Source organism: Lampetra fluviatilis, chromosome 19 (assembly GCF_964198595.1).
Source record: "Lampetra fluviatilis chromosome 19, kcLamFluv1.1, whole genome shotgun sequence".
Taxonomy (NCBI): domain Eukaryota; kingdom Metazoa; phylum Chordata; class Hyperoartia; order Petromyzontiformes; family Petromyzontidae; genus Lampetra; species Lampetra fluviatilis.
Genome location: NC_136293.1, coordinates 3,370,942 through 3,397,841, shown reverse-complemented (window position 1 = coordinate 3,397,841; position 26,900 = coordinate 3,370,942). Strand labels below are relative to the sequence as shown.

Here is a 26,900-nt window from a genome sequence, read left to right as displayed (position 1 = left end):
TGGTGAGGGTGTGATTGGTGAGGATTAGTGGTGAGTGGTGAGTAGTGAGGGTGAGTGCTGAGCGGTGAGGGTGAGTGGTTGTTGTGAGGGTGAGTGGTGAGTGGTGAGAGTGAGTGGTGAGGGTGAGTTGTGAGGGTGAGTGGTGATTGTTGAGGGTGTGATTGGTGAGGATGAGTGGTGAGTAGTGAGGGTGAGTGGTGACGGTGAGTGGTGAGGGTGAGTGTTGAGGGTGAGTGGTGAGTGGTGAGGGTGAGTGGCGGTTATGAGTGGTGATTAGTGAGGGGTGAGTGGTGAGGGTGAGCGTGAGTGGTGAGGGTGAGCAGTGCGGGTGAGTGGTGATTGGTGAGGATGAGTGGTGAGTGGTCAGGGTGAGTGGTGAGGGTGAGTGGTTGTTGTGAGGGTGAGTGGTGAGGATGAGTGGTGAGGGTGAGTGGCGGTTGTGAGTGGTGATGGGTGAGTGGTGAGCGGTGAGGGGTGAGTGGTGAGGGTGAGTGGTGAGGGTGAGTGGTGAGGGTGAGTGGTGAGAGAGTGGTTAGTTTTGAGGGTGAGTGGTGAGGTTGAGTGGTGAGGGTTAGTGGAGAGTGGTGATTGGTCAGTGGTGATTGGTGAGGATGAATGGTGAGTAGTGAGGGTGAAGTTGAGTGGTGAGGGTGAGTGGTGGTTGTGACGGTGAGTGGTGAGGGTGAGTGGTGAGGGTGAGTGGTGAGGCTGAATGGTGAGGGTGAATGGTGAGAGTGAGTGGTGAGTGGTGAGGGAGAGTGGTGAGTGAAAGTGGTGAGGGTTAGTGGTGAGGGTTAGTGGTGAGAGTGAGTGGTGAGGGGTGATTGGTGAGGGTGAGTGGTGAGGGTGCGTGGTGAGGGTGAGTGGTGAGGGAGATTGGTGAGGGAGGTTGGTGAGTGGTGAGTTGTGAGGGTGAATGGTGAATAGTGAGTGGGAGTGGTGAGGATGAGTGGTAAGGGTGAGTTGTGAGTGGTGAATGGTGAGGGTGAATGAGTACAGTCAATATGCACTGCTGTTATCATACCAGGTACCACCACCACAATATGTACTCCTCTCATCATAGCAGATACCACCACAGCAGTATGCACTGCTGTAATCATAGCAGGTTCCACCACAATATGCACTGCTGTCATCATAACAGGTACCAACACAGCAGTATGCACTGCTGTAGTGATAGCAGGTACGACCTCAGTCGGTATACACTGCTGTAGCGATAGTAGATACTGCTATCGAGTTGGTAGATACCGCTATAGTAAATACTAAAACAGTCAGTATATACCGCTACAGTCAGTCAATACTGCTACAGTCAGTATATACTACTATACAGTCAGTACATACTACCACGGTGAGTAGCTACTAGAGTCAGTAGATACTATTATAGAGTGAGTAGATACTGCTATAGATTTTGTAGTTACTACTATAGTCAGTGGATACAACTATAGAGTCAGCAGATACTATACAGTTAGTCGTTACGAGTATATAGTCGGTAGATACTACTGTAGGCCCAGTAAATACGACTATGGTCAGTAGTTATTACAGTCACTAAATACTACTACACAGTCAGTAGCTACTACTGGCTCAGTTGATACTACTGTACAGTCAGTAGATACTACTACAGAGTCAATAGATACCACTTCCTCTGTTGTATGTAAGGTGTTGTTAGTATATATACCTACGAGGGGTAAAGATATTTTTTGAGGGGGGGGGGGGGGAGACCACAATTTTCGGAAACCTTTTGACATCAACTATTTACCTCACACTTTCTACAACTTTTTGGACTTGTGAAAGCCTCTTATATATTTGTTGGTGGAGAAATGTACAAACAGCCCACCGGGCTTTGACAATACCTTAGTATCTGTGTATATATATGTAAGGTTTTTAAGAAATATATTTTTCACCCGGGCAAAGCCAGGTACTTCCGCTAGTAAATACATATATTGTTTCTGTAATTACCACGGCAGCCGCTGGATTCGAACTGTGGACCCGTGCAACAAGCGGCGAACATGTTACCGCTAGGCCGTGTCATCACAAATAAAAACTTTGCATTGACCAATGTACTACCACCACACCCAGTATTAACAGCTGCAAATATAATTATTGGGGATTGTTTAAATAAACATTGATGCATGCACTCTGTGGTGCTCTGTGAATGATTGTTTGGCATGCCAAATGTGCACATCATGCCAAAATATTTAAAAAAAAATAATTTACAGCCCTTTGTCAATCCACTACTGCTGGATAGAAGCCTCCCCCACACCATGTCAGTCATTAAGGTTGTTTGACCATATTTCACCAATCTCTTCAGCGTGGGTTGGTGGAGGGAATTCCTGGTTCCAATATCACGTACCTCTGGTGTTAACTGTGACTGGGAATTGAACAATAAAAGGCCTTTTATGGTTTAAATTTGATCTAATTACATTTTAACCCATCCATTGGTGATGTCACGACAGGTAAATGAGAGCAAAGGCAGCTGAGGCAGCACACTCGATTCCAGAGTTCACTATCTGAAGGAACTCGAAGCAGTTTGAGCTAAACGTCGTATGTTGATGTTAAATCCAGCCATGAAAAGTCTTAAGCCACTGGTGAGCTTTATTGGATCAGAATTTCATCAAAACATTTGCCTGTACAGTTCAATGGATTTCCACAATGCGCCCTGCTGCCCACCACGTGGTCTATAGCAGAAGTACTCCAGAATATACAATGGTGAATTCAGAGTTCATTAAGCATTAAGAGTTAAGTTGGCTTCAGTAAAGTGAAGTATAATGGACAGTATATTGCAGGTGATGGATAAGAGATTGGGAAGGTTTGCGAACGGGATGTTGGAGGGTAGATTGAAGAGCTGCGGTGGTTAGATGATATCTCCTTCACCTGGTATGCAAAAGGTCGTGGGTTTGATCCCGACCCTGAACCCTGTATATTTGGAGTTTTAATGTTCTCCCCATGGCCACGTGGATTTTTATTCTGGTTCTCTGGTTTTTCCCTCCACATTTATAATCAACGGGCATTTGGAATATTTGGCTGCTATACATTTCCACATAAACCACTTCGTTGAGCTCCAATTTGTGGACAAGTTGCTTCTTAGAAAGAGCTATATAGCTCAGTGGGCCTTGCCGAGTGAAATAAAATAATTTAGATTAGATTGTGATTGGGACGTTAAGGGGTGCAGTATTTTGAGGCCGGCGGGAACTCAGTCCTGGATGCGGAGGATGCTTCGTTTTTCCAGATCGGACATCTCCTTGAGCAGCTGTGCCACATTGTATCGCAGCTCCTGGAACTTACTCACGGGGACCTGGTGAACGTGGAAGAAAATGCAAAAAATATATACAAAATAAGTTAACTCTGTGATAGGTCTCACTCTTGATGTAACCGTGCATGCCAATCTTGCATTCTGTCATGTCACATTTTCACATCATTTCTATAAAAAAAAATCCTGAATCATTAGAAATGTTATATCTAGGCCCGATTTTTCATATTTCTTTTAAATACATGTTTACAAGTTAGGTATGTATGTATTTGTACAGTATTCCTTCATTATTCGGGAGGGATACATTCAAGAGATGCTTGAGAACAGCACATTTCGTAGATAATGATATAGGCCTACGAAAACAAATATTTTTAATGAATTACTTTAAATACGTAAACAAGCTCTTAAATACGTTAAAATGATCATAACACAATTTTTTAATTATAGACAAAAAGTTAATAAAACATGGTTATTAAAGTATTAAATATCCACCATACAGGTGTTTTGATTTAGATCGCGTAAATATACGTGTCATTAAACCCGCCACAGCCAATTAGTAAGGTTTGTCACAAACACAACATGCCACTTCGTTACTAATACAGCACACTGGTGCGTTGGAGAGCAAAGCCACAACATTTACAATGCGAGTACGACGTTTTGCCAGTAATTACAACTAGATTAATCAGGCGACAGCCAGATTTGTGGAGAAATCTTTCCTATTTCATTCCTTAAATAGAGATGTGATGACATCACTTGTGAGCCCTTCTTGAGCGAAATGGGGGGAGGGGATTAATGAATGCATTTAAATGACAATGGGTATCCATTGCCTGTTAGGTTACTTATATGGTAATAAACCAGTTTATGCAAGCCCATTGTTCTTGTACCTCTATTAAATAATAGTTTAAACTATTATTCATCACTTTATCTAATCAGTTTCTTTCTCTGTCTCTCAATGCAGTCGTGTAGAGTTCCAGGTACGATTCACGGATAGCCAAAATCACGGATAGTAAATTCGTGTAGAACGAAGGAATACTGTACATTCATTTTACCTCAAATTGGTGTGTGAAGCCATCGGTCAATGAGACCTGCATCAACACGGAGGGACGCAAGGCACGAGCCAGAACACTGCGTACACACACATTGGCAACAAAGGCTCATGTGAACGGTTGGCTATGCACGGTGCGAAAGATTTTCAATGTTCATACATACAAAGGGCCTCAGGATCCATTATATCAAGCACAATTTAATACAAGGGAGCTGCTTGATGAGTACGAACAATGTGGACAAAGTACATTTACTTGCAATTCAAAACTCTAATATTTACTTGTAGGCCTAGAAACTGGAAAATTTTGCAGCAATTTTGAAGATCAAGTTGGTACAGCAATTTATATTCTTTGGGTCTTTCGGTAAAGCCACGTAGATAGAACAAATTATAAAAATAATAACAATATCACGACGTTTCGATCGCAACACAATCAATCGTCATCAGGTGAAAAATATAGTGGGAGAGCGATATTTGTCACCTGATGACGATTGCTTGTGTTGCGATCGAAACGTCGTGATATTGTTATTATTTTTATTATTTGTTCTATCGATGTGGCTTTACCAAAAGACCCAAAGAATATGAATTCCTGCAGTCACAAAAGCTTTAAGTCAAGATTTACAGCAATTTATTTAATGAACAATAAACTAGCAGCAATAGATATATATTACAGTTATTACATAGCCACAATTGGCTTTGCTTAGCAATTGAAGACATTTACTGGATGGATACAACTAGATATAATATCAGCATATGCTGCTTAGGGGGATCAAGATAATTTAATTAATATGCAGATGAAAGCAAGTTGGAGTGGTTTTTTAAATGTTAACTTCATAAAAAAAACAGCATACCAATGTGCCTAAAAAATAGTTTTTAATCAGTGTATTTTACCTGCTAAGACAATCAGAAATGTGGCCATTGACAAGAGAAAATGGAAAAGCTGAGAAGGGTGCAAAGAAGCATGGAGTGGTGCATGATTGGAATGACAGCGATTAGAGGAAGAAGGAACATACGAGTTAGAAAACCTAAGCAAGGTCACATTTAACGTTACATTCACTGTTAACAAAGCTACGTGAGCTTGCTGCAGGGCACATTGCGAGAAGGGATGATGGCCTGCGGTCGAGGCTGGAGTGGCAGACAAAGCAGGCAGCACGCCAGAGAGGATGTCTTGCCACTGAGATGGAGAGATGAGATCATCTTGTGTGCTACAGCCAGATGGATTGTTGCATCACTAGACTGTGTGAGATTGGGTTGACAAAATCGATTTTTTGGAAATTACACTGAAACAATGAATGGTATCAATCACATACCATAATTCCCAGTTTACAAATTTAAATTAGATCAATGATTTTTTTAAATTGTTTTAGATGGCTTTTTCTGCTTGGACAAACCATGGCAGAATAAGTACTTGGCCCACTGGTGAAGGGTATTTGTCAATGTTTAGTATTTGACTTAAATCAGTTTAGTCCTTTGGGCTAATCCAGTTCTACGAGTGAAACCAATCAACCTCTGGACTGCAATATCTAAAGGCCTAAATTATAATATTTTGGGTTTCAGATTGTTCTAGTTATATATCCATAGATGACTATATTTGAGACAATTTTCAGCTTTACTGTATTTTCCCGCATATAGCCTGCATACACATGTAACCCGTAGATGCATATACCCCGCAAAAATAGCGTTTTGTGTAAAACAAATTTCAGATAGTCCGCAACGTCATATACCCCCGCATGCATTCATATCTTTAACGTCGTTACCGAAGCTTAATTCCATCATATTAATACAAAGTTTACATTTGTAATACATTCCACTAACAATTGTTAACATTTAAATCATAACGTGCACAAAGAAAACAAACTAACCGTAAATGAGTGAACTTAAAACAGTAAATAAGTAACAAAAGTAAATATCCAATAAATAAGTAACATGCAACTGGTAGATAAATAAGCGTACTGTTAGGCTTACCAGCATTCGACCTCATCACTGGTAGATTGCGCACTGCGCAGACAATAGCGGCACTACGGTAACGCCATTGCCTCCTGGCAACAAATCCATTGTAAGTTTGAAACAAAACTCATGGTCGCGACTGTATGTGCTCTGCCAATAGCAGCGGCCTAAGGAACTCCGCAATTATGATTCCACGTCTGGTAGACGCTTGTTAAGGCCCTTCCCATTGCGCAATGTAAACATTGTACAAACAATTCGAATAATTTAAAACGTGATAACATATGCAATTTTAGTGTTAGTGGTTTATTCAGCAGTGCTTTAGTCAAAGGTAAGTGTTGCATAGTGAAAAAATGTAACGAGTTATGACATCTTCTTGGTTCATTCGGTAAAGTCATGTAGAAGGGAAGCAGCCGTCCTGAGGACAGCTGCTTGCGTTGTGGCCGAAACGTCGTGAGAATTGTATTTTATTGTTTTATTTTGATTATTTTATTATTTCCCTTTTACGTGACTTTACCGAATGAACCAAGAAGATGAATCCCTGCAGTCACGAAAGCTTTAAATCGAGAGTTATGACATGTCACACGTGTAAAATATTTTTGGGATAGCCCGCACCTCCATATACCCCGCAGAGTCTTGTTGTTTGTAAAAAGTGGTATACCCCGTGGGTTATATGCGGGAAAATACGGTATATGCCTTCGACCATAATTAGAATTTACATTACTTAATCGCAATCTTATATATAATATATAATGTAAATAGTATATGCAAATGTACCTCTAAATGCCACCATTTACACTGGCAAATAAGTGAGTTCAACACACGTAACTTAACTGGCCAATTAGAGAATGAACGTATAACCCAAATGCCACCTTTAATTAATGCTTCAGATCCACTCACAACTACACACTGCAGTAAATAAAACATGGATTTCCATGGCTCATGATATCACTCATCGTGGTTAAAGCACTGTGCCTGCTTTCAGTGAAACGACAAAATGATTAGGATGGTGAACATGTTAGCACATTGGCTAGAGTGACTGTGCTTAGTTGGAAGTGATTCATCATTAGTTACCCTGCAGCACATAAATCAACCACATGTGGCTCCCCCTGTAAGTAACAGCACGAGAAAACACGTGTTCCTCCTCTACTCCAAGCAAGTCTAAACATCCGTCCAACACCTTACAACTGTGGCGTCACTGGGAACCTCGGAGGTGAAGAGATATCAAGATGAAACCAACAGTTCAGAGGCCAAAACTGGACAGAAGCAGCTAAGCAAAAGAAGGAATGGAAGACACTGGTGAGAGAACTTGGCGGAGCAGTGGAATGTATGTTGAACTTCTTTTGTACTGTACGTAGCCAACCATGCTAATCGGAGGTCCAGTGGAAGGACAACAAACTAAACACAAAATGAAATTAGTTTTCAACTTATATTTAAAAGTTCACAGCTCCAGTGGTTTCCTCATATCGTTAAGAGCGTTCCAGATGGCCTCAGAAGCGTATCTGAAAGTGCACGATGCAGTGACTCTTTGTTCGATGGATATCCAAAAGCCACTGAGGTAGACCGGAGTTTGTGTGATGGTTTATGCTCCTTGACGAGATCAGCAAGGCATGTCGTTCATTTGTGGAAAGCACTTTGTAATGAGCAGGACCTTATCATTTATTTGTTCAGCAGCGGGAAGCCAATGCAGTTCAGCGAACACCAGATGGATACAGTCGGATCTTGACATTACAGGTGGCTCACAACAATAAAAGTACAGCTATGGGAGGTGTAAGCACCTGGTAGAGATTGCCACATCCACTCGCCATCGGCAGCTCTCCAGCTGCGGCAAACTCCTCTGCGGCTGCAGCGATGCGGCATCCAGGGCCTCTCGCCTGGATCAACACAGGTGGCACAGTTGGTACATTCCTATTCCATCATTTCCATGATACCTAGCATGTTGCTATGCACTCCGCATAGCATTTCACATGCAGCAAATGATAAACTACGTCAAAGCTGCTTGGTTTATAGTTTAGAGGTTTTGAAATTGACTCAACAAATAGTTTTAAGCAGCCAATATGATTAATAATTAAATAATGTTGCAGCTTGTATGGCGCCTTTCGTAAAATCTCGAGGGGCTTCAATTCACATTTAGCTTAGGCTACGTAAAAATGGGCAAGGTCACGTGAAGATGTTTGTGCAGATCATTAATTTTTTTTTCAATGTTGGTGGTGAACGGTCCTGACATGGGTGCCACTACAATGCCTTTACATCTGCATATCTACCCCACGTATCGCAAACTCCTGAGGGCAAATTACATCTGCACCACTTTAACGTAATTTTTCTATTCTAAAATTAAAAGTTGATTACCCTATTCTTCAATGAACTCAACAGCACTATACTTATACGTACAAAAACATAAGATGCTTTATAGCTGCTTCGGTAAAAGCAAAGCTCTCATACCCACACTGCAACGCACTCCTGTTGCCTTAAACACCCATATATTAACACTAAAATATGGCCACTTGCTTTGTTGACGACTCTGCGTAACATAAACCATATTGCGTAACGTAAGACGTGAAAAAGATACCAAAACGGCGACGTTAGATAAACTTAACGGTTCATCCGAATCAAGATGCGATACCATAAAATGCCAAGCTAAACATGTCACATTTGGTGTCCCCTTTTACAAGTGATCTGCTGACAAACTGGTAAAAGTGTAGAGACAGTGTGGGTGTAGAGACAGTGCGTGCGTGGAGATAGTGCGTGTGTGGAGACAGTGCGTGTGCAGGAACAGTACGTGGCCCAGTGGTCATGAGGGGTAATCACGGAAGGGAATCATCTGGGAATTTTGGGAATGGGCTATAAAGGTCGAGAAAGGGCGCATGGCCGGGGGTGGAGTGAGGGCCACGCCGGGAATAAAAGGAGGCGAGAGGATCAGGGTCGACTGTCTTCATGCCATCACTCTCTTCGGGCCGTCGCTATCTTCGCGTTGCCGCTGCCTTTGCGTCGTTGCTACTTGCGTGCCATCCCTGGCCAACGTTACCTGTGCGTTATCCCTGGCCCAAGTGATCTGTGCGTTATCCCTGTCCAACTTCAAGTTATCTGCGTGAAGCGCCTAAATAATAAATAAATACACCTCTATAGTTACAATTGTCCGAGTCACTGCAAAAGAATATCAAATTTCAATTGAAAGCTTTCGGGACAACAGGGATTCATATTCTTGGATCTTTCGGTAAAGTCACGTAGAAGGGAAATAATAAAATAAAACAATAAAATTCTCACGTTTCGACCACAACACAAGCAGCTGCCCTTCTACGTGACTTGACCGAAAGATCCAAGAATATAAAAGCATATCAGTAACGGCATTAGCATTCAATGAGGTGTTGGTAAGTCTGGCCAGTGATTTAATTTAGGTGGTACGGTAACAATATATTATTGCAGTTGTCATCTCACGCAAGACCCAGCATATAATTACTGTTACCATACTGGTTTAACACGTAGGTGTTCGCGACAAATATCATCCATAAGAGGTTTTTGGGGTAGATCGCGTAAATATATAAATGTGTCGTTAAACCCGCCACCACCCGACACAGCCAACTAGTACATTTACAATGTAAATGGCTTGGCTCTCCAACACCGGTGTGCTGTACTAGTGACGAATTGGCATGTTCTGTTTACGTGACAACCCTTACTAGTTGGCTGTGTCGGGTGGTGGCAGGTTTTAACGATATATATATATATTTATGCGACCTAAGCCAAAAAAATATTTTATTGATGTTACCATACTGTTTGGAAAAGGTAATTTTGACACGTAAAAAAAAAAAAAATGCTATAAAAAAGATGCGTAAAAAATAAGATTTCTTTCAAGTAGTAATGAAAACCACAACGTTTGAACAAAGCTTGAAGTTTCTGGTCCACAACCACAACATAATTGAGTACTACAATATTTTTGCAGGACCTTGGCAAATAATTAAGTGTTGAAAATTGTTCAGGATATCATGTTTGGCTGTGTTACGTAAAGGCATAACCTACAATCGTAATACTTACACATCACCATTTGTACGGAGCATGCAGAGTATACAATCTGCACTGTGTTATGTGGCATCCAACAATGTGGGCAGTGCCGTGTGATGTGAGCCACGTTACGTAACACGCACCATTGGACACATGGTCCAAGTGACATAACTGCCCTGATTTACATTTAATGGCTTTTGCAAAACATTGCACAGAAATCAGACAAGTTATCGGTAGGCCTTGTTGTGCATCTCCTAAAAAAGTATGTTTTCGAGCCACGAAAACGAGGTGTCTTTTTAAGTCTCTAATTGCACTCACTTTTTCCCATAAAGGACATTCACAAACTCGGCCAGGTGTTTTTCAGGTATTCTGAAATCATAAAACAACACAGAAACAGAAGATTGTGTTAATCTACATGCAACCTGAAACAAAACATTTCAAATGAATGTGGCAATAATTATAAAATATCTTGTTTTCTAATTTAATAGTTGAGTTTTTAACTCGGGAAATCCACAATTTTGAATGGGCCAAAAGGCTTTTCGGCCGATTCTTGTGTCCAAGGAATAACAACCCATACGTAACATGAATTCTCATGTGCAATTAATATCAGTATCAGCCTAAAATCCAAATGGCCATGCAACAAATCCAATTTACAATTTGGTAATGGAAATTCATTAGCAAATATGCAATATTTACAATCACTCAAAGTATTTGAACAATGAGAAAAACACAAAATATCAAGTCCAAATCAAGCAAAATTCCATCCAACCTCGAATAGTGAAAATGCCATCCAACCTCGAATAGTGAGTCACCACAGTCATCTCATACTGCTTAGTCTCATCTTAATTTGGTTCAATCTTTCCCCAGCTAACATGACTAAATCCCTCCTCTCCAAACGGCCCAATGCACCAACACAAGACTTCACACCCACACTGGCAAATTAGACCACACCACCCCCCAATCCTCCTCCACTGGGTCCTGATGCACTCCTGAGTAAAATAAAATAAAATATGTTCTTCAAAGTTTTCAAGGAACTGGCCCCTTCATATCTCCTCCCTATCATCTACTGTCCATTATGTGCTCTTCGCAACAGTAACAAAGCTGTTTGTCTCTCGAAAACCTCCGTCAGCTGCTGGTTGACTTCTGTCTCTGCAGTCTGGAATTCGCACCTCCTGGCCAACTATGCTGCCAACTGTGCTGCGACCCCCCCCCACTTACTGGGCTAAACACTCTCTGCCCTTCCTGCACGACTGCATACACACTCATTATACACACACTCATTAACAAGACATCGGCAACAAAGATAAGCAGATAATGAGGCAATCGCACTGACATCCCAAATTTCATGGACATCTACATGGAAGTGAGGCGGTCGAACTACAGTCCTGTGCTTCATGAAGTGGCTTATTTGTGTATTATGAATCAGCAGCGTAATAGCATGCTGTAATAAAGAAATATAGCAATACAACATAGATCGTAAAATACAAGGTCCTTGATAATCGTATTGTCCTCTGAGCAAAATATTGTTATATCAAAATGATCTGTGGCAATTGTACGTTCTTTCACATTTTATTTAACGACAGCATATTCAGGAAATAACGCAAGTGAACAAAAACAATTCATGTTTTTTGCCTTGTAAAAAGTACTCAGGAGTAATTAATGGCCTTCCAGTAATGACAGCACATTTTCTGTTGGCATATTCAATCTCGCAACAGATTGTCATTTTCAATAATTAGAAGACATGACAGGATGAATGAGTGAAACACAGTTGAAGAACTGTAACGATTTGGAATAGTAGGTTTATGAGGAGTGTGATTCCTTGGGGAGAGATGTAACACACCAGGCGGGTCGTTTTGACACTTTTATCGATGATACTCTTTGGGTCTTTCGGTAAAGTCACGTAGATAGGTTCAAAGAAAATAACAAAAAATCTACGGTGTTTTGATCGCAACACAAGCGGTCGTCATCAGGAAAAGGGGGTTAGTTTCTAAAGTCAAACTGTGTATAAAGGTTTAAAATGGGCGTAGCCCAAATGTCAGCAGCATGGGCGGGGCAGCTAATGTTAATGTAAGTGGTGGGCGGTGACCGCGACGGTAGTGGGTTTTCTACCAATTGAAGGGCTGCCAGGTAAAAATTAGCATGTTAATGTAAGATCGGTGAGCAGCCTCCACGGCCAGCACGCTGAGGTGGCTATGTTAATGTGCGAGATTAGCATGTTAATGGAAGATCGCAGAGCCATAAGCTCTTGGTCGGCGCGTGAAGGTGAGCGTGTAAGTGTGAGAAATTTAACCTGTTAATGTAAAATCGGAGAGCCGAAAATACCAACTAACATTCGAAGGTGGTAGGATGGGAACATCACAGCCACTTATGCCTTAAACTGGTTGATAACGTCTTTCCAATGATTGCTCAGTTTGTACCCTTCTTCTCGGTTGAAATTGTGTCTATGTCTGTATATATGGATGGCTTCATGAACAAATCTTTGTTTATAGCCAGTGGGGTTGCAAAGTACCTTCGTCATAGAGAAATACATTTCGTGTGAGCCCACCACATTAAAACAATGATCAGCCACGGCCGAGGTATTGGTCCTACCATGTTTCAGATCTGCCTTATGTTCCACCAACACGGTCTGAGACATGTCGCTTAGTTTCCCCAATTTAGCTATTGCCGCAGACACAGCTTAGTTTGTAGACGCCGGGGTATTGCATGTCAGGGATCACATCCTTCACAGATGGGATCAGATCACGAATTTTATGTACTCTGTTAAATCGGACCTGGATATTGTGGTTGCTCATGATTTTGGAAATCTTTTTGGTAACCCCTGCTATGTATGGCAAGGTGATGGTTTTGATTGGGTCCTCAGATAGTTATTTCCCAAAGGTTGGGGTAATAGCTTTATGGATTGTGTAGTCTAAATATCCATTTATCTTGAAAGCTTGGTGTACATGTTTCAATTCACTGGCTAGATGATGATGGTCGGAAATACATCGAGCTCTATGAGTTTTGGTGAGGGAGTTTTTCTGGGATGGATGGTGGTGGGAGTCAGGTTATAAATAGGCATCCATATGGGTGGCTTTCCTGTAGACAGTGGCTCATTGAGCCATTTAGTCTCTTTTCAATTAAAACAGCCAAGAATATTAGCTTGCTATCCTTTTCCACCTCCATGGTGAATTTGATGGCTGGGTGTATGGAATTTGTGGTTGAAAAATTGGTTCAGTGCTGACAGGCCATGTGGCCAGATGACGAACGTGTCATCTACGTATCTCTTCCACAAGGAGGGACATAGGGTGGATGTCTGGATGGCATTTGTCTGAACCTATCGGGGTACCCTCATTTTGTTTATAGAATGTACCATTCCAGGTGAAGTAAGTGTTGGTAATGCAGTGCCTCACCAAAGTTGGTACATCAGGATTCAGTCCCTGTTGGACGAAGTCTTCAATGATTGCAATGGTGTCAGGTACAGATACCTTGGTGAACAGGGAGACTACATCAAAACTGACAAGCAAATCATCTGGAGACATTGAGATGTCCTTGATTAGAAAAACCAAGTGAGCTGAGTTAAATACAGCTGAGGTGGTCTTGCCCGTGAAAGGAAGCAGGGTTTCAGACAGAAATCGGTCCAGTTTGTAGGTGGGTGAGTTAATGGTGGAGACGATAGGATGGAGCGGGGTACCTTCTTTATGGATTTTTGGAAGGCCATATAACACCTGGGTGGTCTAGCAGCCTAAGGTTCTAGAGAGAGCTTAACTGGTTGTTGATGTTTACATCCTACCTGCCATTGTCAGCAGTTATTTCCGACTCTCTGAATTGCATTACCAATTTACATTAACAAGTTAAATGTCTTTACATTAACGGGCTAAATGTCTCACTAACAAAGCTAACGTTGCCCCTTTCCCTCGATGTGGCGGTGGCTCTCGTTTTTTAGCAGACGATAACTGGCTGTGATGTTGCAGTGTGTCTCTCTCTGTATGCGTCTCTTTGTGTGTGTCTCTTGGTTTGTGTGTCTCTCTCTCTGTGTCTCCCTATATGTCTCTCTCTCTCTGTCTCTTTGTGTGTGTCTCTCTCCGTGTGTTACTTTGTGTGTGTCTCTCGATGTGTTGGTGTCTTTATGTGTGTGTCTCTCTCTCTGGGTGTGTCCGTCTGTGTGTCTCTCTGTGTGTGTTTCTCTATGTGCGTGGGTGTGCCTCTCGGTGTGTCTCTCTCTCCTTCCCTCGATGTGGTGCTGTCCCTCGTGTGTTTTCCTCGTTTTCTAACGAGCTGGATGTCTCACTAGCACAGGCACCATTGCGTTGGTTCGTTTACATTGACATGCTAATCTCTCACAATACAATGGCCACCTCCACAGCTCTCGCATCACCCCCCCCTTTCCCTCCCATCTCGGTTACGATCTTTGCATATCCCACTCGCTTAGGCACAATCTCTAGCCCCCACCCTTTTGCCCGATGCGGCAACCCCTCTCCCTCCCCCCCTCTCGGCTCTATATATATAAGGACTTGTTTCAGCAGCCTGTTTCTCTCTTCCACCTGAAGACGATTGCTCGTGTGGTGATCAAAATGTCGTGATATATTATGTTTTATACCTACGTGACTTTACCGAAAGAAACAAAGAGTAATAGCCATTTTCTATACTTTTTAGGCATAAGCAATTATGAAATAACACTTACTACCCAGGAACAAAAATTGTGTTACATCGTGTAATCTATACAGAACCGATTTGTCGGTTTTTCACTAGAACAACTGGACTAGCATAGTCTGATTCGGTTGGTTCGAAAACACCCATGTCAATCATATTCTCTATTTCCTTATCAATTTGGTTTTAAATTTCCAAGGGCACTGGATATGGACGTTGAGGAATTGGTTTTGGATCAATAAGTAAAATTTTTAATTCGGCCAAATTAATCTTACCGGGCTGGTCCGTTAGAACAGCTGCATGTTTCTAATATGGAGATCAATTGTGATTTTTGGTTAGTGGATAAATCATAATTCGCAATGCCATCCTCCCAGGCCTCCCGAGGTCCTGGAGATGGCATGCTAGTCATTTCAAGCTCTCCAGCCTTTACCTCAGCATCCAGCAATATATCGGCATTTTAACAATTTCCATGTGGACTACTCCACACACGACTACTGTTAGCTGCTCAGTTTGGTTTTCACCCTCAAGTTTCCCGTTCGACAAATTTCTTGAGTAAATTTGCATGATACATGCGTTCTGTCCCATTTACATTCACGACGTAGTCAGCCTCTCCAATTTTCTTTGTTATTACAAGTGAACCCTTCCATCCCATTAGTCATTTGGTGTGATCAGTAGACAACAGCAACAACACTCTGTCCCCGACTTCCACCCTCCTGTCCTTAGTCCGTGGGTCGTAGTCGCTTCTGTTTAGCTGCTGTGTGTTGAAGGTTTTGCTGCGCGAGCTGAAATGTCTCCTCCAACCGATTCCGTAAGTCAAAAACGTACTGATATTTTGGTTAGATCACTTAAGTATGAATGTGTTGTAACCCTCCACCACCCGACACAGCCAATTAGTAAGGGAATTGTCATGTAAACAAAACGCCAAATAGTTACTACTGTAGCCCACCAGTGTGTTGGAGAGTAAATCCACAACATTTACAATTTGAGTACGATATTTCGCTGGTAATTACATCCAGCATAATCGAGAAATTCGCCAGGATATTCTGGCAAATCGCCATTTATGGCAAAAAGCATATATCTCGAATCATTACAAAAAAATAATCCAAACAATCTTGCATTCCTCAAAATGTGGTAGTTTAGCTTGTATCACAGATGTTGACTCAAACCCTTGTCCTCTCTGTGTCCTAGTCAGTTGTCATAGCCTCAGACTTTATTTTCAGGACTTACAATTCCACTCTTGCTGTTCTCTCCTCTCTTCTTCTCTCTCTTTCTCTCACTTCTCTCTGTAATACTCTTTCCTCCCATTAAAAAAAAAACTTCTGGAGTTCTGGCCCTTGATATCCCAGTAATTACACCTATTTACGCAACTCTTCAAATTATTTAGGTCTTTCGGTAAAGTCACGTAGATAGGTTCGAAGAAAATAACAAAAAAATAACAAAAAACTATGACGTTTCGATCACAACACAAATGGTCGTCATCAGGAATAGGGGGTTAGCTTCTAAAGGTAAACTGTTTAGAAAGGTTTGAAATGGGCATAGCCCAAATGTCAGCAGCCAATGTTAATGTAAGTGGTGGGCAGTGACCGCGGCGGTGGTGGGTTTTCCCACCAATCAAAGGGCTGCCCAGTAAAAATTAGCATGATAATGTAAGATCGTTGAGAGGCCTTCACGGCGGGTGCCCTAAAGTGGCTATGTTAATGTGAGAGATTAGCATGTTAATGGAAGATCACAAAGCAAAAACCTCGAGCTCTGTGAGAGAGGTGGCTGTGTGAGCCCATCGCATGAAAACAATGATCAGCCACGGCCGAGGTATTGGTCCTTCCCTGTTTCAGATCAGCCTTATGTTCACGAACACAAACTCTTCAAGTTCCATAATTTTTCTCGCAATCCATTCTGTGGTTTTTCCCAACTCAAGGAATCACACTTCTCTGAAGCTATGCCTCTGAATAATTACAAACGGCTGGACAAATCCTGGACCTCCCCCCCTTAAATCTGGAGTGACGTAGCGCTGACTGCTGGACAGCAGCGGCGACTGCTGGACAGCAGAGGCAACTGCGGTGGACAGTTAGCGCACACGCCGTTGAGCAATTACACGGGGGTGCTGGCAGGGCGGAGGAACTGGGGCAAGGATCACGGAAAACCTCATCTGGCAGCCCCTGGAACCCGCTAGTGGGTTTTAGAAGGGAGGTGCGGCCAGGGCGGAGCCAGGCCATGCCGAGTAGGATAAAAGCAGCGGAGAGCGAGAGCTCTGGGCTGCCGGTTCTGGGAAGTGGACTCATCTCGTCGTCACTGTCTTCTTCGCCGCCTTTGTCGCTGCCGCCTTCACTCCATAATTGCGCGGACGGATAATTGTTGGCCGTCTCAGTCGACAGTGTAATGCGGTCAGGGTTGTGTCAAGGCTAGGCTATACGACTTGGAAGGAACGAGGGCGAACCTGTGAACCTAAGAGTGTTAATAAAGAAGGTGCCTCCTCAAGAATCCTGTCAGAAGTGGGGTGTACAAGGAGCCCACCTGTGGTGTCGTTCGGAGGACGGGAGCGGCAGAACATTCATCCCTCCGGCAGCCCCGGGACCCAGTTACAAAGCCTGTGGGCTGCGAAATGGCGGGAAAGCGGCTGCGAAATTGCGGGAGAGCGTCTACGCAATTTCGGGAGAGCGACTGCGCATCTGCGGGACAGCGACTGCGCATTTGCGTGAAAGCGACTACGCATCTGTGAGAGAGCGGCTGCGCATCCGTGAGAGAGCGGCTGTGCATCGGCAGGAGAGCGGCGCAATTTTTCCGCGGTCGCACGCCGACCACGTGGCATGGTCTAGGACCGCCGTGTCAAGGGCGGTGCGAGACGTCGTGGGAGGCACGCCGCAGTTAGCGGCGCGGACAGGAGTCACGGGGAGACCCAGGCTGGAGTTTTCGTCGGAGCAGGAGTGGAGGAGCCCGGACCGGAGACTGTGCATATGGTGGGCGCCATTTTGCCTCTGGAAGACCATTTTGAGGCGAACGCGGGAATGTGAGGGAAGGGCGCCGATGTCGGCGGCGCTGCAAGGGGCAATGTTTGGCCTGCCACAAGATGCCCACACAAGGTTCCTCCAGAGAGAGCGAAGGGAGGCCGAGATGCCCTACGCTTTCCGGGAGGTGTTGCTGGCGCTGGGACCAGAGGCATACCCACACTTGAGTGAGGGGGCGCTCGACTTACTGCGGTGGAAAGGCTGAGGGCGCTGGCACGGGAGTTGAAGATTGCCCTGCCCTTCGCTGCCGGTGCAGAGATCTCATCCTTAACAGTGGCCCGATAAATTTAAGACTACGAGGGCCACCAGCATTGGCCAAAGATAGAGGCTGGGCCATGGCGGATTGAGAATATGATGGCAAGTGTTGGGTGGCCGGGGGACACGCGTGAGAGGGTCCCCGCGGGTGGATTGGCGGCCGGGGCGACCCTCTCCGCCCTGGTAACCCACGGCTAAGTGTTTAATGTGTGACCGGTCAGGCCACATCACTATAGTATGCCGGGGTGTCAGCGGGGCGCCGGCAGTGCCACCGACGCCCTCCGACCCGCCGGCAACGTCTTCCCAAGCCCCACCAGACCCGGGTCTCTGAGGCCTTCCGAGGCCGCCATGTGTGAGGTGTTGGGGACCGGATCAGGACAGGTGTGGCAGAAAATTCAGGGAGGGGCCGCGCCCTTTAGGCCATTATTTTTCTTCTTCCTGCTTCTCTCTCCATTCCTCGGAGTCCAAGGGGTGCAAGACCCTGCTAAGGCGGGGGTGACCGGCTTACGCGAGCTACGTTCCGGTAAAATCAGACTCTCCATTGCACGGTGGGATTCGGGGAAAAGAGGGTGTTAGGGGTAAGGGCCTGTGTCAGGGGTTGTGTTGGGTATGTTGTCGGTTCGCGGAGAGCGCCGTGTTGTGCTGTGTGTTGTCAGTTTGCGGGGGCCGCCGCGTTGTGCTGTGTGTTGTTGGTTCGCGGGGGGCACCGTGGTTGTGTCACGACTGTTATTTTTCTTCCCTTTGTGTTCAGTTGATTCGGTGTTAGGGGTGTTTGTTGGGTTTAGGGGTTGCTCTGCCTGTCCACCGGTTTTTTTTAACGGAGGGAGGCGTGATGTAGTGAAAAAGCACCAACTGCTGGATAGCAGCGGCAACTGCGGTGGACAGCACACGCGACGTTGAGCATATACACGGGTGTGCCGGCAGGGCAGAGGAACTGGGGCAAGGGTCACAGAAGATCTCATCTGGAAGCCCCGGGAACCCGCTAGTGGGTTCGAGAAGGGAGGCGCGGCTAGGGCGGAGCCAGGCCGCGCCGAGTAGGATAAAAGCAGCACAGAGCGAGAGCTCCAGGCTGCCGGTTCTGGGAAGTGGACTCGTTTCATCATCACTGTCATCTTCACCGCCTTCACTCAATAATTGCGCGGCCGGATCGTTGTTGACTGTCTCGGTTGACGCCGTCGTCAGTAACGCGTGTCAAGGTTGTGTCTAGGCTATATAACTTGGAAGGAACGAGGGTGAACCTGTGAACCTAAGAGTGTTAATAAAGAAGGTACTTCCTCAAGCATCCTGTCTCCCGCCCCATCGACACTACAAATGTAACAATTCGGAATAGTTGGAAGGAGTGTGATTCCTTGGGGAGAGACGTAACACACCAGGCGGGTTGGTTGTTTCGTCACACTTTTATAGATAGGCAGAACGCCACAAGTGGCTCCCTTTGGGTGGTTTGTTCACCCTGCAGCAGTAGATAAGAGCAGGTAAGCTCCTTTGGGGTGGTGTATCCACATCAACAGTATTTAGAGCAGGTGGCACCCTTGGGGTGGTGTCTCTGCACTCACAGTATGTCGAACCCTGCTGCCTCCCTTTTGTGTGGTGTTTCCACACTCCAGCAGTAGGTAGAGGCGTCCGGCTCCTGGCTGCTGCAACCACCCAGCCCCCAAACCCCTTCTTTGTTGCCCCTTTTATAGCAGGTAAATCTGCATAATCAGGTTTCTCCACACTTATACTCATAAACCACTGTCCCACCAGCTAGAACTACCACAGAGGGATGTTAGGGGTGTGACTCTTAAATGTCACCTCATCACAAGAACTTTTAAGCATTCTTCATTCAAACTTCAAGTACACCAAAGCAAAAAAAGTGCTAAGAATGTAAAATACGATAGCAAATTTAAAGGCAACTGATATAAAAATTGTTATTGTTAAATTTTACATTATCTCGTATTGTGACGATTTCTATAGTAGTGGCTCCCAATGCAATTTCTAGAATAGTATTGTGAAAACGATATTGTGGTACACCTCTATATTAACATCCCACTTATCTTATCTAAATCATGCCAACAACTTCCTTCGGAATATTAAACAACTCGTTAGTAGCGTTAAGTTGGTGTGCCCTCTTTAAGCCAAGACCTGGCACAAATTCATATTACTTAACCCTGATGACATTTATTGATAAATAAGAATGTCAAATATTAGTTTCCTCCAGGGCTCCCCCCCCTCCGCCCTCACAATGCGCTTGTAAGGTAGGCTTCGAGGAGATGATGCATAACAACGTGAAGCAATGAACTGACATCACAAGCATAAGAAGTAATTACCGGAGGTGCTGCAGGTCATCTTTGAACATCTGTAAAAAAAAGAAAATAGGTGAATGAATCATGGGTAATGAGACAGGCAAAATGAATTGTGACGCATGAGAGCGAGAGCCAGAGCAGATTACGTGGCTTCTCCCTAGAGATGGTTGCATTTACACCAAGCACTGGGAGCCACTGCTGTAAGCCAGTGGTACCTGAATGCTATACCATACATTCGATGCACTACTAGTGCAGTGGTCGACAACCTGCAGCTCCGGAGCCGCATGCGGCTCTTTTAAGGGCTGCTTCCTGATGTTAATTATTCTGGAACACCACAAGCATTGCGGCTTTTGTTAACGAAATCGACAAAAAAATGCATTATTTTGGTTGCCCACCCCCGCACTAGTGTTACAACAGCGCCACCGTATGGTCGTATCTCATTAAGTGGCACTGTCAAGCGGATTGGTGGAGGGTGTACCGGGACAAGAATTATTGAAATTAAATTGACAAGCCAAAGTTGACATTATTTTCAATTGAAGTAGGTTTTGCATCTCCAGTTACATTGCACAAGTTGAAAGCATTATTCTGAACAATCCAGTAAGGTAGTACTGCAGCAGAGCACTCAACTCTTAAATCTGAAGGCTGCAATTGCAAATCCCGGTCAGGGGTTGCTCTCTTGAGAAACTGCTTCTTTCCGTAGAATTGTGAAGTTTTCAACAGCTCAGGATACCAAATGGAGATAAGCACGACTCCAAGCTCAGTTGAGTAGGGAGTTACGATGAGGAGGGAAACAATTCAATTTTATTTCTTGGTTGTCTTTTCCTAAAGAAAGACTTTGTACCCCCAAGGCAAAAACCAATGAATCTCCTCTGAACTGAGTTCATATAACCTAGAGTGTCACTCAAGTGCTACCAGTATCCACGAGGGCATTGCTCTTTTCCACAGGTCCTTGTTTGTTCAGTTTCTCGTTTGTTAGGCGCCACAGTGACAACATGTTAATTACCTTGTGTCAAGTATACAGCAAGCCGTGGGTTCAATCCAGACCCTGACGCTTACATATTTGGGGTCTGCATGTTATCCCTGTAGTCGCATGGATTTTTCTTCGGGTCCTCCAGTATTTCCCTCCACATTTAGAATCAACATGCATTTACGAATATTTGGCTGCTATACATTTCCATGTGATAAGCCACGTCGTTGAGCTATCATTTGTGGCCTGGTTGTTTCTAAAAAAGAGCTATATAGCTCAATGGGCCTCACTTGGTAAATAGTTTATAGTGTATGTCATGCTTCCATAATTAACCTCTTGTTTGAGCGTGGAGAGTCGCAGAGCGGTCTGTAGGATGGTGTATGTCCCCGAGATGACATGGCTCAGGTGCTCACGAGACAGCGGCAGTGAGGAGGCCAACGCCTGCACATCTCGGGAGCAGTCGCGCCCCTCCAGAGATGCGGCCACTACTGCAAAAGCACCCAACGCCACGCCAGCCAATGGGAGAGTCTCTCACACACAGGACTATGGCCTGAGAATATAATTAGGGTTAAGCTTAATATCTTTAAAGAAGTGCTGCAAATGAACGGTTACAATGATGCACAAAACAGGGCATTGAATACCAAAACCAAATCAAATAACATGAGCATTGAAACTGCCTAAGTAATCAAAACAAACAAAATACCGTACATTGAGGGAGTAACTGATAAACTAGCCAGATGTTTGGAAAAATAAAACATCTGAGTCAAATCTTAATTTTGGAGCTTTCGTGACTGCAGGAATTATTCTTTGGTTCTTTCGGTTAAGTCACGTCTAAAGATAAAATAATAAATTAAAATAATAGCGACGTTTCGATTGCAACACAAGCAATCATCATCAGGCATAAAAGAAATAGCAACAAAAATCTAACTAGAAAACTATAGACAGACATACAAGCAGACAGACATCACAAGGACACAGAGAGAGGACACATATCGACACAGAGAGAGGGGTCGTTTCTGTGACGGTCCCTTAAATATAGAGAGGGGGGGGCGGGGACGGAGAGAGGGAGGGGGCAGAGAAAATTAGCATATCAATGAGTGGACGGCAACGTGTTGCTGCTGCGCAAGTAAGATGACGACGTGGCACGGCACGCAAGCTTGAAAATTAGGAGAAAGGCACACTAAAATTAAATAACCTCGCAAAATATCGAAATGTGATGTAATGCAACACAGAGAGTCGGTCAACACACAATTAACGCATAGCCTGGTTGATTACGTATTTCAAAGATTGCTAAGTTAGAATTGAAGTGTGAAAATTCCAAAGAGAGGACACAGGCAGAGAGAACAAATAGCCAGAGAGAAAAAAAAGATAAGCTTAAAACTTCCCCGTAGAAGTGGTTCAATCTTAATTTTGGAGCTTTCGTGACTGCAGGAATTATTCTTTGGTTCTTTCGGTTAAGTCACGTCTAAAAATAAAATAATAAATTAAAATAATAGCGACGTTTCGATTGCAACACAAGCAATCATCATCAGGCATAAAAGAAATAACAACAAAAATCTAACTAGAAAACTATAGACAGACATACAAGCAGACAGACATCACAAGGACACAGAGAGAGGACACATATCGGCACAGAGAGACGGGTCGTTTCTGTGACGGTCCCTTATATATATTTAAGGGACCGTCACAGAAACGACCCCTCTCTCTGTGCCGATATGTGTTAAATATATATAAGGGACCGTCACAGAAATGACCCCTCTCTCTGTGCCGATATGTGTCCTCTCTCTGTGTCCTTGTGATGTCTGTCTGCTTGTATGTCTGTCTATAGTTTTCTAGTTAGATTTTTGTTGCTATTTCTTTTATGCCTGATGATGATTGCTTGTGTTGCAATCGAAACGTCGCTATTATTTTAATTTATTATTTTATCTTTAGACGTGACTTAACCGAAAGAACCAAAGAATAATCTGAGTCAAATTTGGCATAGTACATAAAAACAGAAATTAATATCTGATACAAAAGAAGTTATCAACAGAAGGTGTGTACAGGATTAACCGCACGTGTGGAAAATGTTATGTTGGGCAAACAGGACGAATGATCAGCACGAGACTAAAAGAACATCAGAAAAATATTAAATTCTCCCAAATACAACTGTCAGCAGTAGCAGAACATACGTGCCTACAAGGACACTCAATTGATTTTGATAATGTTGAAGTTCTATGCAAAACTAGCTACTACTGGCCAAGTCTAATTAGAGAATCTATCGAAATTGAAATAACTAAAAATAATTGTAACCGTTCGGATAGCTACCGCCTTAGTGCTGCGAATCATCAAATAATACATTATTTGAATGCATGCCGATAAAGGGCAGTATACTTCAATAGGGATTACCGTTGGTAGGCTATTTTAATACACACAATAGACAGGAAGGACACGTTCAAAGGGCTCGTATCATGCACATGCTTAATGTACATTGACTCAGTAATCCCCCCCCCCCACTTTGTGCAAGAGTGTAGAAGCGTGGTCCTCACATATAAGGAATGAAACAGTTAGACTTCTCCACAAATCTAGCTGTCACCGAATGAAGTTAGTTGTAATTACTGGCGAAAGTCTGATTGTAAATGTTGTGGCTTGGCTCTCCAACACACCGGTGTGCTGTACTAGTGACGAATTGGCATGTTCTGTTTACGTGACAACCCTTACTAGTTGGCTGTGTTGGGTGGTGGCGGGTTTTAATGACACATTTATATATTTACGCAATCTAACCCAAAAAAAACTCTATTATGGGCAAAACAATGTCTTAAACCTGTTTATGTTCACTAATCCGTACTGACCAATGGAGTGGAGTATGGTCACATATCTTTCCCCCCATTGATATCCTTACAAATTAGACCAAAACATAATTCTTGAACTGAATTGCAGTGAATGATTATGCCACTGCTGTGTTCCCTCCCTCAATTAGAAAGCCAAGGACTTGCTTGTAACTCCACTCAACTGGAGACAAAATACATCACTAGTGCAATCAAATAACCTGCACAACTGGTTAATTTACAGCCATATGACTCAGATATGGATTGCTGGGTTTTAACTCTGTCTATTAACGTAGTTAATAATTTCAAGATAACAGGCTGTTTGAGTGGTGCCAGGTACAAATGGGTCAATGTAATGGAGTGTGATGTACTGTCGCATAATGTGCACTCTAAACAGGATAATACGATAAATACAAATATTGTGACTCTTCGGTTTATCTTAGAAATCAATTTTGGGGGTTAATGCTTTTAACAAGCAACAATTATATTATGTGATGCACATGGCATGGAAAAGATAGTAAGGGCTTCGTGGTGGAGCAGATAACAAGCCCCCAGTGATTCAAATTCGTGCCAGCAGACGAGGTTGTGGTGATTGGGATGCGTATGCAGGATATAGGGAAGGTTAACGACAAAGGCACCGCAGCCATCAAAGACTAATCATGTAACAATTATTTAACATTTGGTATTCGCAGCATTCTTAAAGCGCAAGGCTATCACAAAGGCGCTATGTTTCACATAGTGTGGAGTATTTCTTAGTCGGTGGCAACATTGCTATGTATAACCCCAATTGAGCTAATTGGAATTTAATCCCAATTAAGACATTTGCAAGTAATTTTCAAATATGGCTAAATTGGACCATGACGCCATTACAGAATGGCCTCCTCTCTTAGAATGCCATGGGATCTTTAACGTTCATTGCAGGGTTATTAATCGTAATTTACCGTTCATACACTCACAGTAATAACTGCGGAGGCCTGCCTGATGCGAACCACGGACCTCTCTAACAAGCGTCGAACACGCCACCAACGGGCCACGTCATCGCCCCATAGAGAAAACCTTGAGCCACATGACGGAAAGATTGATTCGACCCGGTTGGCAAAATTCGACTAAACGGTAATCACACTACACCAAATGAGCAGGCACCAGGTGCTCGTGCGCAGATCCCATTGGCACGGTTGGCTATGTACGGTGCGAAAGACGTTCAACATACATACACATACACAGCTCACCATCGAGTATGGAGCAGAAGCAACTGGCGTCCATATCTCGGACAAGGCCCACCATGACCTCCACCTCTCGGGGTGGCTTCAAGCCCAGGAAGGAGATGCGCTGCTCAACGGCCACAGCCATGGCCATCTGCAAGAGCGGTCACCAGCCTGACGAGCTCACAGAGGTGGAAAGGGAATGAGCAGCAGGAGGGTGTATGTGGTGGGGGAGGCAGCATTCAGAGAGTTGAAGACGTGGATAAACCAGCCATAATTTATTTGTAGGATTCACCTTCACACCATTCAATGAATTGTCATGAATTTAACTCGCACTTCAAACCAAAGACGGATTATTTTTTATAGTTTCGTTTATTTACCGTCTCGTTTGTATTGTATTTTATTCAGATTTGTTGGTCACATTAGCAGTAATGTAAGCCATAAAATTAGCATAAATAACGAATACATTTCTACCAACAATGTAATGCTCACATTACGGGTATACACATTAACTAATCGATGAGTCATATGCGTAGTCGTTTTTCATTTCTCTATTTTGATTTTGACTATGCGGTGCAAGAATACATATCATCAAGAATCATTCAAATTTAGAATGCGCATTCCATCTTAGGATCTCAATGCGCAACGCATGGAAAGCATGAAACAAAAACAGAACCAGGGCAACCGACCAAGCTAAAGAGGGAAGGCCAGTTATAATAGAGATGCATTTTCAAACCAGAGTTAAATACATCTTGATAGCACTAAATATCATCTCAGCCCTGGCTGAGACCCCAATTGGGACAGGATTTTTCTGCAGCCCACGAGCCACCTAACCCTCAGCACTGCCAATTTTTTTCGAATTGTCAAAAAAATCAAGAGTCTCAATGTACGTAGTGAATACAAGACGGCCCTAAATAAATAACGTCACGAAGCAATCCTTAAAGAACCGCAGGTTGCCGAACTCCCTGCTCGAGAGCGTGTGTTTGCTTACTCTTACACCCTGGCCACGCGCGACTGCACCCAATGTAGACCGCTCAAGTGCGGCTCTTCCCACTACAATAATCCCAAAAAACCACGGTAACGAAGCTGCCGCGCGTTGTGAGAGAAGCCGGTACAGCCCCACGAACGATACTCGTCACGTCGCCCCCCCCCCACATCCCGTGAGCAAAGGCGACCCTGAGCAGCGCACGACGTTCAATGATGCTTGTTGCTGGCCGCTTGACGTTTTAAAATAATTTAAACACAAAGAAGTGGATACCAGAACCCGGTGATAACGACCGCACGGAGAGAGACCAGCCGGGACCAGCTCAGTGGCGGAGATACGATGCTCAAACTCACAGACAAGAGCGGCACTCTCGCTCGCCCCGCCTCGCCTGGCCGCGGATAATTCACCGTGAGATCGTGGATAATTCACCGTGGGATCGCGGATAATTCACCGTGGGATCGCGGTGAATTTACCGCGGGATCGGGGATTTGAGGGACGCGCCGCTTCGCCTCCTGCCGTCGACGGAAGGGCGCGTGACGCGTCACGTG

General features: G+C 44.0%; 1 protein-coding gene across 7 annotated transcripts; it reads right to left on the bottom strand.

Annotated features, from left to right (window-relative positions):
- Positions 1-2,569: 2,569 nt before the first annotated feature.
- COMMD5 (COMM domain containing 5) lies at positions 2,570-26,900 on the bottom strand. Of its 7 annotated transcripts, none has more exons than XM_078864826.1 (8): positions 26,826-26,900; positions 25,395-25,541; positions 21,692-21,846; positions 20,416-20,444; positions 10,545-10,595; positions 8,009-8,104; positions 4,294-4,369; positions 2,570-3,289 (listed from the first exon to the last, which is right to left on the bottom strand). In XM_078864826.1, the coding sequence occupies exons 2-8, from the start codon at positions 25,519-25,521 to the stop codon at positions 3,188-3,190; spliced, it is 636 nt and encodes a 211-aa protein (XP_078720952.1). In that variant the 5' UTR covers positions 25,522-25,541; positions 26,826-26,900; the 3' UTR covers positions 2,570-3,187. The 7 variants fall into 7 exon arrangements, with proteins under 7 accessions (XP_078720952.1, XP_078720954.1, XP_078720951.1 ...); XM_078864828.1 differs by having other exon boundaries at positions 26,782-26,898; XM_078864825.1 differs by having other exon boundaries at positions 25,395-25,549; positions 26,706-26,891.